Here is a 17,341-nt window from a genome sequence, read left to right on the forward strand (position 1 = left end):
TTTCAATAAATCGAGCATTTAATGTTTTTCATGTGAAAAGACATGATCTTTCATTCGTAGGGATGTCCCTTGGCCATTGTAACTGACCACAATCATCAAACAATGCCAAGGAAATAAAAATGCCAGAAAAATCCGAAGGGACCAGAAAACCCGAAGGGGACGCGCCCGGGCGCGCTGGCGCGCGCGCGTGCTGTCTATCGCTCTCTGCAGCGCTCGGCGGCGCCTGCTACTGTTCACCGAATTATTTTTTTGGTTTCCGTCCCTTACATATTCCGACTACTCGTTTGAAGTTCTTTCAACATTCGATGAAATCGTTTCGAGTTTAATTCAGAACCACTGAACTTAATATTCGTTCATTAAGCTTCATTCTTTGTTTCGAATTTTTCCAATCAAACACATTGATTAATTTGCTTAATTTTCATTTATTAAACATCAAAATTATCCAACGATCCCCACATGAATGAATTTAATGCATGAATGATCGTGATGCATAAGAGAGAGTATATACGAAAAATTATCGCATCAGGAGAGGTGGCTTTTGGCTTTGAACCTTCCCTAGTGGAATACAATCAGATTTACTAGGCCACGAAGTGAACATGATGTCTTGAACTTCTTGGCAGTTCATGTAAACCCATACAACTGTACCCACATGATAACCTTCCTTCCATTTTCATTTTGTTTATCGGTTGTGTCCGTTTTGGTCATGGAACACATCTAGGCTTCATACATGTTTCATCGAGGCAGCCCATCCTCACACGTACATAGGTGATCTCCTTGTAAAAAGGTATCCTACTTACCCCGCGTTTGCAAGCTACGGAATCATTAAAAGTACAATACTTAACATCACTACCTTTGTAGGAAACTTCACTCATCGTCTTAGGAATGAAGAGTGATTCCTCAAGTTCTCATAACTTAGTTGTCCCATTGAACCAAGATCTTGGGATCTCCAATCAACAAGGTTGGGTTGCCACTATGAAAACTTTATTTGGTAGGTTTTAAACTCATTTCTCTTGACAGACAGTACATTTGATCTCTATTTAATGCTTTTGTAAGCAGATCCGCTAAGTGATCCTTTGATTTAATATAATCAACAGATATAACTACATTAGAGATCAACTGTCGCACAGTATTATGTCTACGATGAATGTGTCGAGACTTGAGATTGTACATACTGTTTTGTGCCCTTGCAATTTCCGACTGACTGTCGCAATGTATCAAGATTGCTGGCACTGGACTTGTCCAACACGGAATGTCCTCTGGAAAGTTGTGAAGCCATTCAGCTTCTTTTGCAGCTTTATCTAGCGCTATGAACTCCGATTCCATAGTAGATCTAGCAATGCAAGTTTGTTTCGATGACCTCCAAGAGACTGCTCCTCCACCAATGCTAAATACATAGCAGCTGGTGGATTTGGAGTCCTTGGTGTCAGAAATCCAATTTAATCACAGTCTCCTTCAAGTACTGCAGGATACCTTGTGTAATTTAATCAATATTCTGAGGTGTGCTTTAAATATCTAAGCACCCTTATCAACGCCTTCCAGTGTGCATCACTAGGGTTACTTATAAACCGACTTAACTTGTTAACCGCACAAACGATGTCAGGTCTAGTACAGTTAGTGATGTACATAAGGCTTCCAATAATTCTGGAGTATTCCAGTTGAGAAACTGGTCCTCCACGATTCTTCCCCAAATGGACATTCACGTCTAAAGGCGTTTTTACTGGGATAGAGTCATAAGTGTTAAACTTCTTCAACACTATTTCTACTTAATGAGACTGAGATATGACTATTGCTTCTGGAGTTCTAAAGATTTTAATCCCTAGAATTACATCAGCAATACCCATATCTTTCATATCAAAAGGTTTTGTCAACATTTTCTTTGTACCCTTAATCAGCTCTTGTTTATTCCCCATATTAGGATGTCATCCACATATAGACATATTATCACATAAGATTCTCGAATGCTTTTAATGTAAAATTTTCACACTCATTAATCTTAAGTGCATTTGACAATACTACCTTGTCAAATTTTTCGTGACACTGCTTGGGCGCTTGTTTAAGTCCGTATGGTGACTTAATTGAACGACAGACCTTTCTTTCTTGTCCTTTAACTATGAAACATTCATATTGCTCCATATATATTTCTTCTTTAAGTTCACCATTTAAGAATGCTGTTTTGACATCCATTTGATGTATCTCAAGGTTATGCAAAGCTGCAATGGTAATGAGCACACGAATGGATGTTATTCTTGAAACTGGTGAATACGTGTCGAAGAAATCATGACCTTCTCTTTGTCTATAGCATTTGACAACAAGCCTGGCTTTTTATTTTTCAATACTTCCATCAATTCTAGTTTTCTTTTTCAATATCAATTTGCATCCCAATGGCTTGATACCTGTGGAAGATCCACTAGTTCCCAAGTATGGTTTTACATAATGGAATCCATTTCAGCATTGATGGCTTCTTTCCAATAAGGAGATTCAGGGCTAGCCAGAGCATCTTGTATGTCTTTTGGTTCATTCTCCAACATAAAATTATGGAAATCTGAACCAAAGAACTTCGAGATTCTAGACCTTTTGCTTCTTCTTGGCTCTTGCTCCTTTGAAGAGCCTTCCAATGGTATAGCATTTTCATTTAGAGTTGGCTCATGTGTAGGTACTTGACATGCATGCTCCGTCTCAAGTTTTCGCTTGCTAGAACCATTTTCTTTCATTTCTTTACAAGGAAATATATTTTCAAAAAATACTGTATTTCTTGACTCAATTGTCACGCCCATATTCATTTCTGCATTTTCATATGTGTGCATTATAAACCTATAGGCACTACTATTATGTGCATATCCGATGACTATGCAATCGACCGTCTTTGGTCCAATTCGCTCCTATTTAGGCTTTGGTATTTCAACCTTAGCTAGACACCCCCACACTTTGAGGTACTTGTAGGAAAGCTTATGACTTTTCCATAATTCGTAATGTGACTTGTCATTTTCTTGTGGAGTATCTTATTCAGGATGTGATTAGCCGATAGTATTGCTTCCCCCCACAAGTTTTGGGGCTAGTCCTGAACTTATTAACATAGCATTCATCATATCTTTCAGAGTTCGATTCTTTCTTTCGGCAATGCCATTCGATTGTGGTGAATAAAGAATAATCGTTTCATGAATTATGCCCACAGATATGCAGAATTCATCAAACAGTGCTCTGTATTCACCCCCTCTATTGCTTCGAACCCTCTTTATTTGTTTGCCTAGTTGATTCTCAACTTCGGTCTTCTTCATATTTCGACCTCAAAAGATATACGTAACAGTACCTTGTATGATCATCAATGAATGTCACGTAGTATCTTTTCTCTCCTCTAGTTTGTACAAACTTTAAATTACCAAGATCGGTGTGTATTAGTTCTAGAGGATTTGTATATCTTTTAATCGAGTGGTAAGGCGTTTTGGTCATTTTTGCTTCAACGCATATCTCGCATTTGTGTGTTGGATCGACGTTGTGTTTAGGCAATAATTCTAGTTTCATTAAACGTTGCAAGGTATTGAAATTTACGTGTCCTAAACGAACATGCAATAAATGAGAACACTCAAGCAAGTAAATAGAACTTTTGTCTTTATTACTTTCAACAACATTTTGGCATATAGCCATTACATTCAACTTGAAAAGGTTCTCATCGAAATATCTTTTTCCAATAAAATGACCATTCTTGGTCAATACAACCTTGTTAGACTCAAATACTAGTCTAAACCCGTGTTTGACCAACAAAGACCCCGGCACGAGGTTCTTTTTTATGTCCGGTACATGAAGTGCATCAACAAGGGTTACTTCCAAACCCGATGTCATATTCAGTACTATATTTCCGGTGCCCACCACCTCAGATGTACCGGAGTTTTCCATGTATAGTTTTCTCCCGGTCGATAGAGTGTATGAAGAGAACATCGCCTTGTTGGAGCATATGTGTCGAGTTGCTCCAGTATCAACTCACCACTCGTTGGGGTTTTCCACCAAATTTACTTCCAAAATAACTACAGACAAATCAAGTTCAGAAAAATCAAATGGTACCGACCTTTCTTGAACTACGTTGGCTTGAGGATTTCCCTTCTTTGGCTTCCTACAATCCTTAGTCATGTGATTCGGTTTTCCGCAGTTATAACAAGTGCCTTTGAACTTCTTCTTATTTGGTGGTTGTTGGTCTTGTTGTGGTTGCTTCTCAAACTTTCTTTTGTTGCCTTTGAAACTCGATTCAACAATGTTCACCCTTCCTGCCATTTTACTTGCCTTGGCCTCGATGCTCTTGTTGTCTTATTTTATCATCAATCTCACAATGAGATCCTCCAATCCCATCTCCATCCTTTTGTGCTTCAAATAATTCTTGAAATCCTTCCACAACGGAGAGAGTTTCTCGATCAAAGCAGCAACTTGGAAGGACTCGCTTAGACTCATTCCTTCCACATGAATCTCGTGCAAGAGAAGTTGTAATTCTTACACTTGACTCATCACGGATTTTGAGTCCACCATCTTGTAGTCCAAAAATCTCCCAACAATAAACTTATTCAAACCCGCATACTCCGTCCTGTATTTCTTATCAAACATATCCCAAAGTTCCTTGGCGGTCTTGACTTGACAATACACATTGTACAATGCATTGTCAAGTCCATTAAGGATGTAGTTATTGCACAGGAAATCACTTTAGTTCAATGCATCCAAACCGACCCTCTTGTTGGTGTATGTCTCGTCTTCAGCAACGGTAGGAGGATCCTCCTTCAAAAACCTTGACAAACTCAAGGTTGTGAGATAGAAGAGTATATTTTGTTGCCATCTTTTGAAATCGGAAAAACCAGAAAACTTTTCCGATTTCTCTCCAGGTGCAACGGTTGCATGTTGTATTGTAGATGATGATGACATTGAGATTCTTCTTGGAAGTGATTAAAAATCCAACACATTCTTCTTAAGATTGTTGTCTAGGGGATTGAAATTTGATGGGAAAAATAAGAAGAAAACAAAGAAAATGGCTTGTAGAGGTAAGTGTTGAACACTTTCTCCTTAAGAAGAATTTGCTCCTCACAATGTGCTAAATGTTTGTAGCAATCTTCTTCCAAGATACAACTACAACTCTTAGATAATGAGCACTCAAATATCCAAGTTCTGTAACAAGGAAATGAATGTAACTACTCTCTCTTGTTGAGTAAAAGAAGAAGAACAATATGCAAAATGAAAATTATGTGTCTTTGATTTTCAATAAATCAAGAATTTAATGTTTTTCATGTGAAAAGACATGATCTTTCATTCATAGAGATGTCTTTGGCCATTGTAACTGACCACAATCATCAAATAATGTCAAGCAAATGAAAAAATGCCAGAAAAATCCGAAGGGACACCAAAACTTAAAGGGGAGGCGCCCGGGCGCGCCGTGCGCACAGGCGCGCCGAAAGAGAGCCGCTCGGGCGCTGCGCGCGCGCGTGTGCTGCCGAGCGCTCTCGGCAGACGCGCACGCCTGCTACTGTTCACTGAATTTTTTTTCCATTTCCGTCTCTTACATGTTTCGACTACTCGTTTGAAGTTCTTTAAACATTCGATGAACTCGATTCGAGTTTAATTCTGAACCAGCGAACTTAATATTCATTCATTAAGCTTCGTTCTTCTTTTCGGATTTTTCCAATTTCATCTGGGGAATTGGTGGAACTAAAGCTGGATTTGCAGTTGGGGAGAAGTCTAGAGAAGCAAAAAAACTTGGCACGAACATGGCAAGATTGTTGATGAATTTGCAAGCAAGATTTTTTTGAAAGAAACTATTCTGGAATGAGATCTTTCGATCCATTTCCTATTTCAATTCCAGTGTCCTAACTTATTCTATTTTTGGAAATGAAAACTTGAATATTTAGTTTGAAATTATTTGACTTATGAACAAATGAGCTCCGCTGCTGCAATAATATAGTACTAAAATCGACAAAAATAGTTCCATTAAATCTTTCCTTCCATGTTCCAACTAAATGAACATTTCACTTGGCCCCAATCGTTACACTTACGTACAAAATTGGTGAGTGTTGGGAAATTACCCCGAAGCGATGCCAACCAAGATGATAATATTGCTGAAAAATTGCGGAATAAAATAATCAACAAGAACACAAGATTTACGTGGTTCACCCAAAAATATGTTACGTCCACGGAGCTACTGCAACTTTTATAACCGGAAGAAATATTACAACAAGTGTATACACCAATACACTCAATATTTCTCACACTCCCAAACCCGAGTATACCGAGAAAATAATTTCTCTAACTCACACAAAAGAATTCCCGCACTCAAGAAAAAAATACTCTTTTTTCTATGCACTATCTTTTTATCAAAGCTGAAAAGCTTTTGATTTTGGGATACATTAACTGAAGGAATTGATCTCTATTTATAACCAATTAATTCGTTCAGTTTTTGTAAAGTTTCCGATGGGGATTGTGGATTTATATTATTTTATTTTTAATGTGGGCCCTACCTCATTAAAAATCTTACCTAAATATTCTCTCACTTGAAGACTTGATTTCAATCATGTCTTCACACCATCAGTGCAGCAGCTCATACCTCCTTTGTTAGTCCAGGAGACCAACCGAAGTCAAACACAACTTCAGTTTTTCAATGATAACAGCCTTCATGAGCATATCAGCTGGATTCTTGCTTCCACAAATCTTCTCAAGCTTCAAGACTCCATTCACCCGATCTCTAAGGATCCTCATTCCAAAGATTTGTTTTGCAGCACCCCAAATCCTTCAAAGCAAATTCCTTTGATAACTCTTTCCCGAGTTTATCAATCTCCTCCAGACAAGCTCCTGCTATCAACATATCATCTACATATATCAGTAGTATGATATAATAACCATCAAGCTTCACGTAACAGCAGTGATCAGCCTGATGCCTCAGAAAACCATCATTATTCATTACACCATCAAACTTCTTGTACCACTGTCTTGGAGCTTGTTTGAGACCATACAAGCTCTTCTGACGTTCGCACACCATTTTCTCTTTCACTCGTACTTCAAATCCCTGTGATTGATTCATTTCTTCATCTAGCTCACCATAAAGAAACATCGTCTTTACATCTAACTGTTCCCAATGTAAATCTTCTTTTACCATCAATCCAAGTACAGTCCTGATAGTAGTTAACTTTACCACCAAAGAGAAAATATCAGTGTAACCAATGACTTTCTTTTCACCTTTTACAACAAGAATTTCTTTGTACCGCTTGCTACCGTCATATTTTAACCGGTACTCCCACTTGCTATGTAAAACTTTTTTACCTTCAGGAAGTTCTGACAACTCCCACATGTGATTGGATGACAGTGAATCCATCACATCTTCCATGGCTAACTCCCACTGTTTAAAGGTCTCATAAACATCCGATTTATTTTTCGCAAAATAAACCCAAAATTTCCTGCTCGAATCGTCAACAGTAGTGCCATAATATCTTGAGTGATCTCCAAGGGATGTCACAGGATATGATCCACATACATCAATATGTACCAGCTCCAAATCCGCCGATTTCGGTTCTTTAACCTCTTTTGAAAAGCTCACCTTTTTCTGCTTTCCAAAAAATACAGCTTCACACAGCTTGTGTTCAACGATCTTTAATTCCGGTAGCTTTCTGTTTGAAACAAGCATTTTCATTCCCTTCTCACTCGTATCCCCAAGCCTACTATGCCATAGACTTGAATTAGCTCCAGCATCCACAGCCGCTAATTTATTTCTCAAACTGGAAGTCATATAAAGTGTTCCAGTTTTCTTTCCCCGAGCAACAATCATGGCTCTCTTTTTCACTTTCCAGGAACCATCACCAAAGGTCACCTTATGACCTTCGTCGTCAAGCTGTCCCACTGAAATCAGATTGTGTGTCAACTTTGGTACATGCCTTACTTTGTTGATTTTTCAGACAGATCCATTTGTCATCTTCATCCGGATATCACTCATACCAATTATTTCCAAAGGTTTTCCATCAGCCAGGAAAACTTTTCCGTAATCTCCCGCAATGTAATTATCGAATACATCACGAATACCAGTGGTATGAAACGAAGTTCCCGAGTCCATAACCCAAGAATCAACCGGGCTTTCCATGGATAGTAATAGAGCATCATGTACCTCCTTAGTAACAACATTAACGTCGTTCTTTGTTGATTTGCAATTCTTTTTCAAGTGATCAGTCTCACCACAGCTCCAGCACTTCACATTCTTTTCAAATGTGTTTTTGTATTTTCCATTTCTTGATTTGGACCTACCATGCCATTGGTTAAAACTATTTTCGCCACTCCTGCCCCTTCCTCTATTCTCGAGATTTAGAGCAGAACTTGATGATGTCCCTTCACCAGAATCCATCATGCGAACTTCTTCAGCAAGAATTTGATCTCTGACATCATTGAATTGTAGCTTTCTTTTTCCAACAGAGTTGCGAACCGCTGCCCGCATCGGTTCCCAATTGTCTGGTAAAGACGCCAAAAGAATAAGTGTCAGAATCTCATCATCAAATTTAATTTCAACCGATGTTAGCTGTGAAACAATCGTGTTGAATTCATTGATGTGTTTAGCCATCGAAGCATCTTCTCTCATCTTCAAGTTAAATAACTTTTTCATGAGATATACTTTATTATTTGCCGATGGCTTTTCGTACATGTCCGACAAAATGGACATCATCTCCTCCGTTGTTTTTGATTCGGCCACGTTATGTGTCACGTTCTTCGTTAGGGTCAATCGTATTACACCTAACACTTGTCGGTCAATAAGCTTCCAGTCATCATCCTCCATCTTTTCCGGTTTCTTTCCTGATAGAGGTTGATGCAACTTCTTGCTATACAGATAATCTCTAATCTGTAACCGCCAGAACGAAAAATCTGTTCCGTCGAACTTGCTGATTCTCGGTCCCGATCCATCATCTCCGGCCATCACTTCTCTAGCCTTAGCAAAAAATCTAAAAAATCTTTTCTGATGAGGAAGATCAGACAAAGCTGCAACCACAGAGCATACTCAGAATTCTTAAGAATTTTCACAACAAGGCTCTGATACCAGTTGTTGAGAAATTACCCCGAAGCGATGCCAACCACAATGATAATATTGCGGAATAAAATAATCAACAAGAACACATGATTTACGTGGTTCACCCAAAAATAGGCTACGTCCACGGAGCTACTGCAACTTTTATAACCGGAAGAAATATTACAACAAGTGTATACACCAATACACTCAATATTTCTCACACTCCCAAACCCGAGTATATCGAGAAAATAATTTCTCTAACTCACACAAGAGAATTCCCGCACTAAAAAAAAATACATTCTTTTTTCTATGCACTCTCTTTTTATTAAAACTGAAAAGTTTTTGATTTTGGGATACATTAACTGAAAGAATTGAGCTCTATTTATTACCAATTAATTCGTTCAGTTTTTGTAAAGTTTTTGACGTGGGATTGTGGATTTATATTATTTTATTTTTAATGTGGGCCCCACCTCATTAAAAATCTTGCCTAACAGTGACAACCCAACCGACACAAAGAAACAAGAAAAACAAAACCAAGTCAAAGCCATATACTTGTATATAACTTCAATCCCTTCATCGAAGAGCATTCACAAAAGCCATCAACGAGTCAACATCTCTCTGCTCCGTCGGATACTTCACAGGACGTGAATGCTTGGGGAAAAAAAGTATAGTGGGAAAGCTCTCCAACTGCAATTCTTGTTGCGCAAAAGCCTTCTCATCTCCATCCGCCCTGAACTTGGCCACCTTAACACCAGAACCTGCCAACTTCTCCGCCAATTCCATGTATGAGCTCTCAATTCCCTGACAAAACTGGCACCAAGGTGCGTAGAGCACAACCAGCCACAGTTCTTTCCTGTTCTCCAGCTTCAACAGGTTCTCAATTCCAGGCCTGCTCAAGTTTATGACGCTTGGGGTCGTGAAAAGATCGGCGTGGGCGGCGGTGCCGTTGACAAGAATGGAACCATTTCCAGTGCCATTCAAATTATCCTCTTTGATATTGCCTTTATGGAGACCACATTCCTTGGCCTTGGCATCTTCCCACCACCACCTTCCTTCTCTCTCATGCTGACCAGGTAGTACCGGCCTGGTACACGGCTCACATCCTATTGAGACAAAACCTTGAGCATGCAACGAGTTTACTGGCACGTTCATGACCCGAAGGAAACTCCAGATGTCATTTCCCTGAACATTTGCAACAGGATTCCACTTTACCAAGCTGCCAATCCCACCACCCAAGCCCTCAAAAACAGGGTCAACCTGCACGATGGGGATTTCTGATCGAGTCCCGGGGGATTGATCTTTACGCTGGCCTGTTATCCATGCTCGCAAACCTTTGAGAGCCCTTTTTAAAGGTTTAACTTTCCTCACTCGGCAGCACTCCTGGTGGCCATCGTCATAGAAAGAAAAAAGCCCTTTGCTTCTGACCAAGGACTCAACTTCAGTGGCATCCGGGAACATGTACTCTATTCGAATGCTGTACCGTTTCTCGACTTCATCGAACAATTTGTATGTTTCTGGGTTCAATCTCCCTGTATCTAAGCTGAAAACCCTGAATGGTCGACCAGTTAAATATGCGTACTCAATCAAAGCAACATCCTCTGCACCACTGAAAAATATAGAAATTGGTTAAGTGGTTTTCTTTCTTCTTCTTTTTTGAACGCAAATCTGTTAGATAGTTTGGTTGAGCAAACTTGGATGAAATTGGCTAACTCATTTTCCACATGAAACAGAGAACAATATCCGACCAAATCTAGATTCATAGTTCCCAAAATATTTAATACATTTACAGTACCTTCAGCCAAAAGCAACATAAGAAAATCCCAAGTACGTGTAAAAAAACAGGTAATTCTCGCGTAAACATTGGGGCAAAAAAAACATACAAGTTACTAGGCAAGTTTAAGAATAATACTATATGTGAGTAGTAGAACTTTCTTAGGTTTGGCATAAGATGGAGATTAAAACTTACGAGCATACATTTCAACTAAAGTTAATGAAAAAACGACTTACACAATTATTTAAACATCAAAATTTCTTGTTAACTTAAACCAATCGAAATGTGATTTTACAATAATTTCATTCAAATAAATGCTTCTATTACTCAATATTTAATTACCCATTGCAAAGTTTTTTTTAAATCAATAAGGATGATTTTTTTAAAATTAAAAAAAAAAAATTGAATCAATTATATATATATATATATATATGTATGTATTAAGGTTTGTATGATGTATCAAACTTGCACTCGTCAATTTCGAAGTAAGTTTGATACCTAAAAGCAATTGCGATATCGTTTCCAAAGTTCTCGAGTGCCACGTCCATAATCTCCGAAGGCGAAGCATTTTCAAGCTCCATAGCCAATTTTTCATAGTCGATCTTTACAACTTCCTCACCCGTTTCTGCCATATTATACAAGAAGGGCATAACTGATCGTCACTCAATTAAAAAAAAAATTTCGAATGCAGAAAGTAAAATACTCCGTAATTAATTACGTACCGCGAGCGGACAACTTTGCCGCTGAGGAGACAATCAAATCATTCCTCGCCGGTTCAGCGTTCAACGGCTTAACGGTGCGGCTTCTCCGTGAGAATTTCACGGCATTTGATTGGACATGCGGCGTTTCCGACGGTTGAAATGAATAGAACAGTGCAGCTGCAGAACACAGAATAATGAGATATTAAGATTATAGAAGAAAAAAAAATGTTACAAATAAAGGTTGGACAAAGAATCGATGCATGCTACGGTTACCTCCGTGCTTGTCAATCGGAGGAGATAATGACGAGGTACGAACTGCTGATGAATAAGTAACAGCAAAAGCCATCTCTTTATGCAGTGGTCTGCTATCTGTATTTATCAGTAATCCACGGAATCTCACTGTTGAATAAGAAATTCGTCTGAGTTTTGATCTCTGGAAAATGTGGGGTGAATTTTTGAAACGGGGGGACGGATAGAGAGATTATAATGGGGCGGGGTGATCCGTGAGGAGGCGGCCGGCGCAGGTTCATTGAACCTGGACGCCCGACGTGGCGTGAGATGGACGGACAATGATTGAATCTGCTTCGATCGTGGTCAAAATTGTGTTTGACTCTCCATTATTTTGATTTTTTATATTGATAAAATTTAGTCTTAGTAGTTAGTGGTATATTTTTTAAAATTTTTGATGATTATAATTTTTTTTCAAAGAGAAAGATATCGATGTAATGTCGGTATTATGTTAGCGTGACAGAAAAAAAATAAATTAAGGTAAAAATTTGTGTGAGACGGTCTCGCGGGTTGTATTTTATGAGACAGATCTCTTATTTGGGTCATCCATGAAAAAGAATTACTTTTTATACTAAAAGTATTACTTTTTACTGTGAATATCGCTATGATTGACATGTCTCATAGATAAAAATTCAAGAAATCGTCTCCCAAGAAACCTACTCAATGACCAAAATAACAATGGGTCTTGAAATAGAATTAATATTTCGAGTAAAATAAATCATCACCTTGATTTCCGATGATACCATAGCTAAAAGTAATTATATCCAATGCTACAGAGCCTTATCCGATAAAATTAAAAAAAAAAAAATTTGTGACACAGTTTCACGAGTCAATTTTGTTATATGGATCATCTATTTAGGTCATTCGTAAAAAAATTATTACTTTTATGTAAAAAAAATGTTACTTATTTTTGTAAATATAATTAGAGTTAATCCGTCTCACGAATAAAAATTCGGATAACAAGACTTAGTAATAAAATTAATAATATATTGATAATTAACATAGTCAATTCAAAGTTGCTTTTCGACGCAAGGAGGGGGCAAGTTTGTTTTGGGGGCCGAAGTTTCAAATATGACGTCTCGACAATTATAAATTAAATGACGAATCATCGTAGTTAACGTGGATTTTGTCTTCATTTTGGTTATTTTAACTGCCCACTACCCTTTGTGGTGGAATTTAATACCAAAGGAATATTCTCGTTAAAAAAAAAATTACCAAAAGAATATTAGCCTATAAATTTTTGACATATAACTATTATGAGGTTTCATAAACTTGATTTCGCTATTTGAATACTCCAAATGTATAATAATATATATTTTTGAGTAATCACCACAAATTCGATCCTTGTTTGTCTTTTCATGAAAAATACATTATGATAAATTATTCATGTCAATTTATTTATAAAAATAACATAGTTCATTACTCATCATGAAATAAGATTAGATATTTATTTTGACCTATAAAGTACCTATTTTGAAGTTTCAAATGCTTAATTTTGCTCTTTGAATCTCCAAATGTGTAAAAAAAATACTGGATTTTCGATAAATCACCATAAATTATGTAATTGTTAGTCTTTTCATTGAAATTGTGTTATGATGACTTATTCATATCATCTAATTTTTGAATTAGATGATATGAATAAGTCATTAGCAAAAAATCTAAAAAATCTTTTCTGATGAGGAAGATCAGACAAAGCTGCAACCACAGAGCATACTCAGAATTCTTAAGAATTTTCACAACAAGGCTCTGATACCAGTTGTTGAGAAATTACCCCGAAGCGATGCCAACCACAATGATAATATTGCGGAATAAAATAATCAACAAGAACACATGATTTACGTGGTTCACCCAAAAATAGGCTACGTCCACGGAGCTACTGCAACTTTTATAACCGGAAGAAATATTACAACAAGTGTATACACCAATACACTCAATATTTCTCACACTCCCAAACCCGAGTATATCGAGAAAATAATTTCTCTAACTCACACAAGAGAATTCCCGCACTAAAAAAAAATACATTCTTTTTTCTATGCACTCTCTTTTTATTAAAACTGAAAAGTTTTTGATTTTGGGATATATTAACTGAAAGAATTGAGCTCTATTTATAACCAATTAATTCGTTCAGTTTTTGTAAAGTTTTTGACGTGGGATTGTGGATTTATATTATTTTATTTTTAATGTGGGTCCCACCTCATTAAAAATCTTGCCTAACAGTGACAACCCAACCGACACAAAGAAACAAGAAAAACAAAACCAAGTCAAAGCCATATACTTGTATATAACTTATCCATGAGCAATCCCTTCATCGAAGAGCATTCACAAAAGCCATCAACGAGTCAACATCTCTCTGCTCCGTCGGATACTTCACAGGACGTGAATGCTTGGGGAAAAAAAGTATAGTGGGAAAGCTCTCCAACTGCAATTCTTGTTGCGCAAAAGCCTTCTCATCTCCATCCGCCCTGAACTTGGCCACCTTAACACCAGAACCTGCCAACTTCTCCGCCAATTCCATGTATGAGCTCTCAATTCCCTGACAAAACTGGCACCAAGGTGCGTAGAGCACAACCAGCCACAGTTCTTTCCTGTTCTCCAGCTTCAACAGGTTCTCAATTCCAGGCCTGCTCAAGTTTATGACGCTTGGGGTCGTGAAAAGATCGGCGTGGGCGGCGGTGCCGTTGACAAGAATGGAACCATTTCCAGTGCCATTCAAATTATCCTCTTTGATATTGCCTTTATGGAGACCACATTCCTTGGCCTTGGCATCTTCCCACCACCACCTTCCTTCTCTCTCATGCTGACCAGGTAGTACCGGCCTGGTACACGGCTCACATCCTATTGAGACAAAACCTTGAGCATGCAACGAGTTTACTGGCACGTTCATGACCCGAAGGAAACTCCAGATGTCATTTCCCTGAACATTTGCAACAGGATTCCACTTTACCAAGCTGCCAATCCCACCACCCAAGCCCTCAAAAACAGGGTCAACCTGCACGATGGGGATTTCTGATCGAGTCCCGGGGGATTGATCTTTACGCTGGCCTGTTATCCATGCTCGCAAACCTTTGAGAGCCCTTTTTAAAGGTTTAACTTTCCTCACTCGGCAGCACTCCTGGTGGCCATCGTCATAGAAAGAAAAAAGCCCTTTGCTTCTGACCAAGGACTCAACTTCAGTGGCATCCGGGAACATGTACTCTATTCGAATGCTGTACCGTTTCTCGACTTCATCGAACAATTTGTATGTTTCTGGGTTCAATCTCCCTGTATCTAAGCTGAAAACCCTGAATGGTCGACCAGTTAAATATGCGTACTCAATCAAAGCAACATCCTCTGCACCACTGAAAAATATAGAAATTGGTTAAGTGGTTTTCTTTCTTCTTCTTTTTTGAACGCAAATCTGTTAGATAGTTTGGTTGAGCAAACTTGGATGAAATTGGCTAACTCATTTTCCACATGAAACAGAGAACAATATCCGACCAAATCTAGATTCATAGTTCCCAAAATATTTAATACATTTACAGTACCTTCAGCCAAAAGCAACATAAGAAAATCCCAAGTACGTGTAAAAAAACAGGTAATTCTCGCGTAAAAATTGGGGCAAAAAAAACATACAAGTTACTAGGCAAGTTTAAGAATAATACTATATGTGAGTAGTAGAACTTTCTTAGGTTTGGCATAAGATGGAGATTAAAACTTACGAGCATACATTTCAACTAAAGTTAATGAAAAAACGACTTATACAATTATTTAAACATCAAAATTTCTTGTTAACTTAAACCAATCGAAATGTGATTTTACAATAATTTCATTCAAATAAATGCTTCTATTACTCAATATTTAATTACCCATTGCAAAGTTTTTTTTAAATCAATAAGGATGATTTTTTTAAAATTAAAAAAAAAAATTGAATCAATTATATATATATATATATGTATGTATATATATATGTATGTATTAAGGTTTGTATGATGTATCAAACTTGCACTCGTCAATTTCGAAGTAAGTTTGATACCTAAAAGCAATTGCGATATCGTTTCCAAAGTTCTCGAGTGCCACGTCCATAATCTCCGAAGGCGAAGCATTTTCAAGCTCCATAGCCAATTTTTCATAGTCGATCTTTACAACTTCCTCACCCGTTTCTGCCATATTATACAAGAAGGGCATAACTGATCGTCACTCAATTAAAAAAAAAATTTCGAATGCAGAAAGTAAAATACTCCGTAATTAATTACGTACCGCGAGCGGACAACTTTGCCGCTGAGGAGACAATCAAATCATTCCTCGCCGGTTCAGCGTTCAACGGCTTAACGGTGCGGCTTCTCCGTGAGAATTTCACGGCATTTGATTGGACATGCGGCGTTTCCGACGGTTGAAATGAATAGAACAGTGCAGCTGCAGAACACAGAATAATGAGATATTAAGATTATAGAAGAAAAAAAAATGTTACAAATAAAGGTTGGACAAAGAATCGATGCATGCTACGGTTACCTCCGTGCTTGTCAATCGGAGGAGATAATGACGAGGTACGAACTGCTGATGAATAAGTAACAGCAAAAGCCATCTCTTTATGCAGTGGTCTGCTATCTGTATTTATCAGTAATCCACGGAATCTCACTGTTGAATAAGAAATTCGTCTGAGTTTTGATCTCTGGAAAATGTGGGGTGAATTTTTGAAACGGGGGGACGGATAGAGAGATTATAATGGGGCGGGGTGATCCGTGAGGAGGCGGCCGGCGCAGGTTCATTGAACCTGGACGCCCGACGTGGCGTGAGATGGACGGACAATGATTGAATCTGCTTCGATCGTGGTCAAAATTGTGTTTGACTCTCCATTATTTTGATTTTTTATATTGATAAAATTTAGTCTTAGTAGTTAGTGGTATATTTTTTAAAATTTTTGATGATTATAATTTTTTTTCAAAGAGAAAGATATCGATGTAATGTCGGTATTATGTTAGCGTGACAGAAAAAAAATAAATTAAGGTAAAAATTTGTGTGAGACGGTCTCGCGGGTTGTATTTTATGAGACAGATCTCTTATTTGGGTCATCCATGAAAAAGAATTACTTTTTATACTAAAAGTATTACTTTTTACTGTGAATATCGCTATGATTGACATGTCTCATAGATAAAAATTCAAGAAATCGTCTCCCAAGAAACCTACTCAATGACCAAAATAACAATGGGTCTTGAAATAGAATTAATATTTCGAGTAAAATAAATCATCACCTTGATTTCCGATGATACCATAGCTAAAAGTAATTATATCCAATGCTACAGAGCCTTATCCGATAAAATTAAAAAAAAAAAATTTTGTGACACAGTTTCACGAGTCAATTTTGTTATATGGATCATCTATTTAGGTCATTCGTAAAAAAATTATTACTTTTATGTAAAAAAAATGTTACTTATTTTTGTAAATATAATTAGAGTTAATCCGTCTCACGAATAAAAATTCGGATAACAAGACTTAGTAATAAAATTAATAATATATTGATAATTAACATAGTCAATTCAAAGTTGCTTTTCGACGCAAGGAGGGGGCAAGTTTGTTTTGGGGGCCGAAGTTTCAAATATG

The 17,341-nt window shown here is 37.6% G+C and overlaps 2 protein-coding genes across 2 annotated transcripts; both read right to left on the reverse strand.

Moving 5' to 3' along the window:
- Nucleotides 1–9,445: 9,445 nt before the first annotated feature.
- Nucleotides 9,446–11,939, reverse strand: LOC142532884 (5'-adenylylsulfate reductase 3, chloroplastic-like). The gene is made up of 4 exons (XM_075639420.1): nt 11,750–11,939; nt 11,498–11,653; nt 11,274–11,400; nt 9,446–10,610 (listed from the first exon to the last, which is right to left on the reverse strand). Exons 1-4 carry the CDS (start codon nt 11,820–11,822, stop codon nt 9,578–9,580), a joined length of 1,389 nt encoding a protein of 462 aa, XP_075495535.1. The 5' UTR covers nt 11,823–11,939; the 3' UTR covers nt 9,446–9,577.
- A 1,978-nt stretch (nt 11,940–13,917) lies between these two features.
- On the reverse strand, nt 13,918–16,441 carry LOC142532908 (5'-adenylylsulfate reductase 3, chloroplastic-like). The gene is made up of 4 exons (XM_075639458.1): nt 16,253–16,441; nt 16,001–16,156; nt 15,777–15,903; nt 13,918–15,102 (listed from the first exon to the last, which is right to left on the reverse strand). Exons 1-4 carry the CDS (start codon nt 16,323–16,325, stop codon nt 14,070–14,072), a joined length of 1,389 nt encoding a protein of 462 aa, XP_075495573.1. The 5' UTR covers nt 16,326–16,441; the 3' UTR covers nt 13,918–14,069.
- Between the last annotated feature and the right edge of the window lie 900 nt (nt 16,442–17,341).

The sequence above is a fragment of the Primulina tabacum genome, chromosome 2 (genome assembly GCF_025594145.1).
Source record: "Primulina tabacum isolate GXHZ01 chromosome 2, ASM2559414v2, whole genome shotgun sequence".
NCBI classification, from domain to species: Eukaryota; Viridiplantae; Streptophyta; class Magnoliopsida; order Lamiales; family Gesneriaceae; genus Primulina; species Primulina tabacum.

Bases quoted from the DNA above. Each gene is read 5' to 3' on its own strand.
- LOC142532884 (XM_075639420.1), bottom strand. From the start codon at position 11,822: ATGGCTTTTGCTGTTACTTATTCATCAGCAGTTCGTACCTCGTCATTA. The intron at 11,401-11,497 runs GTACGTAATTAA...ATAATATGGCAG, and splicing joins GGCAAAGTTGTCCGCTCGCG to AAACGGGTGAGGAAGTTGTA. The intron at 10,611-11,273 runs GTATCAAACTTA...TATATTTTTCAG, and splicing joins GATATCGCAATTGCTTTTAG to TGGTGCAGAGGATGTTGCTT.
- LOC142532908 (XM_075639458.1), bottom strand. From the start codon at position 16,325: ATGGCTTTTGCTGTTACTTATTCATCAGCAGTTCGTACCTCGTCATTA. The intron at 16,157-16,252 runs GTAACCGTAGCA...TGTGTTCTGCAG, and splicing joins TCCGATTGACAAGCACGGAG to CTGCACTGTTCTATTCATTT. The intron at 15,103-15,776 runs GTATCAAACTTA...TATATTTTTCAG, and splicing joins GATATCGCAATTGCTTTTAG to TGGTGCAGAGGATGTTGCTT.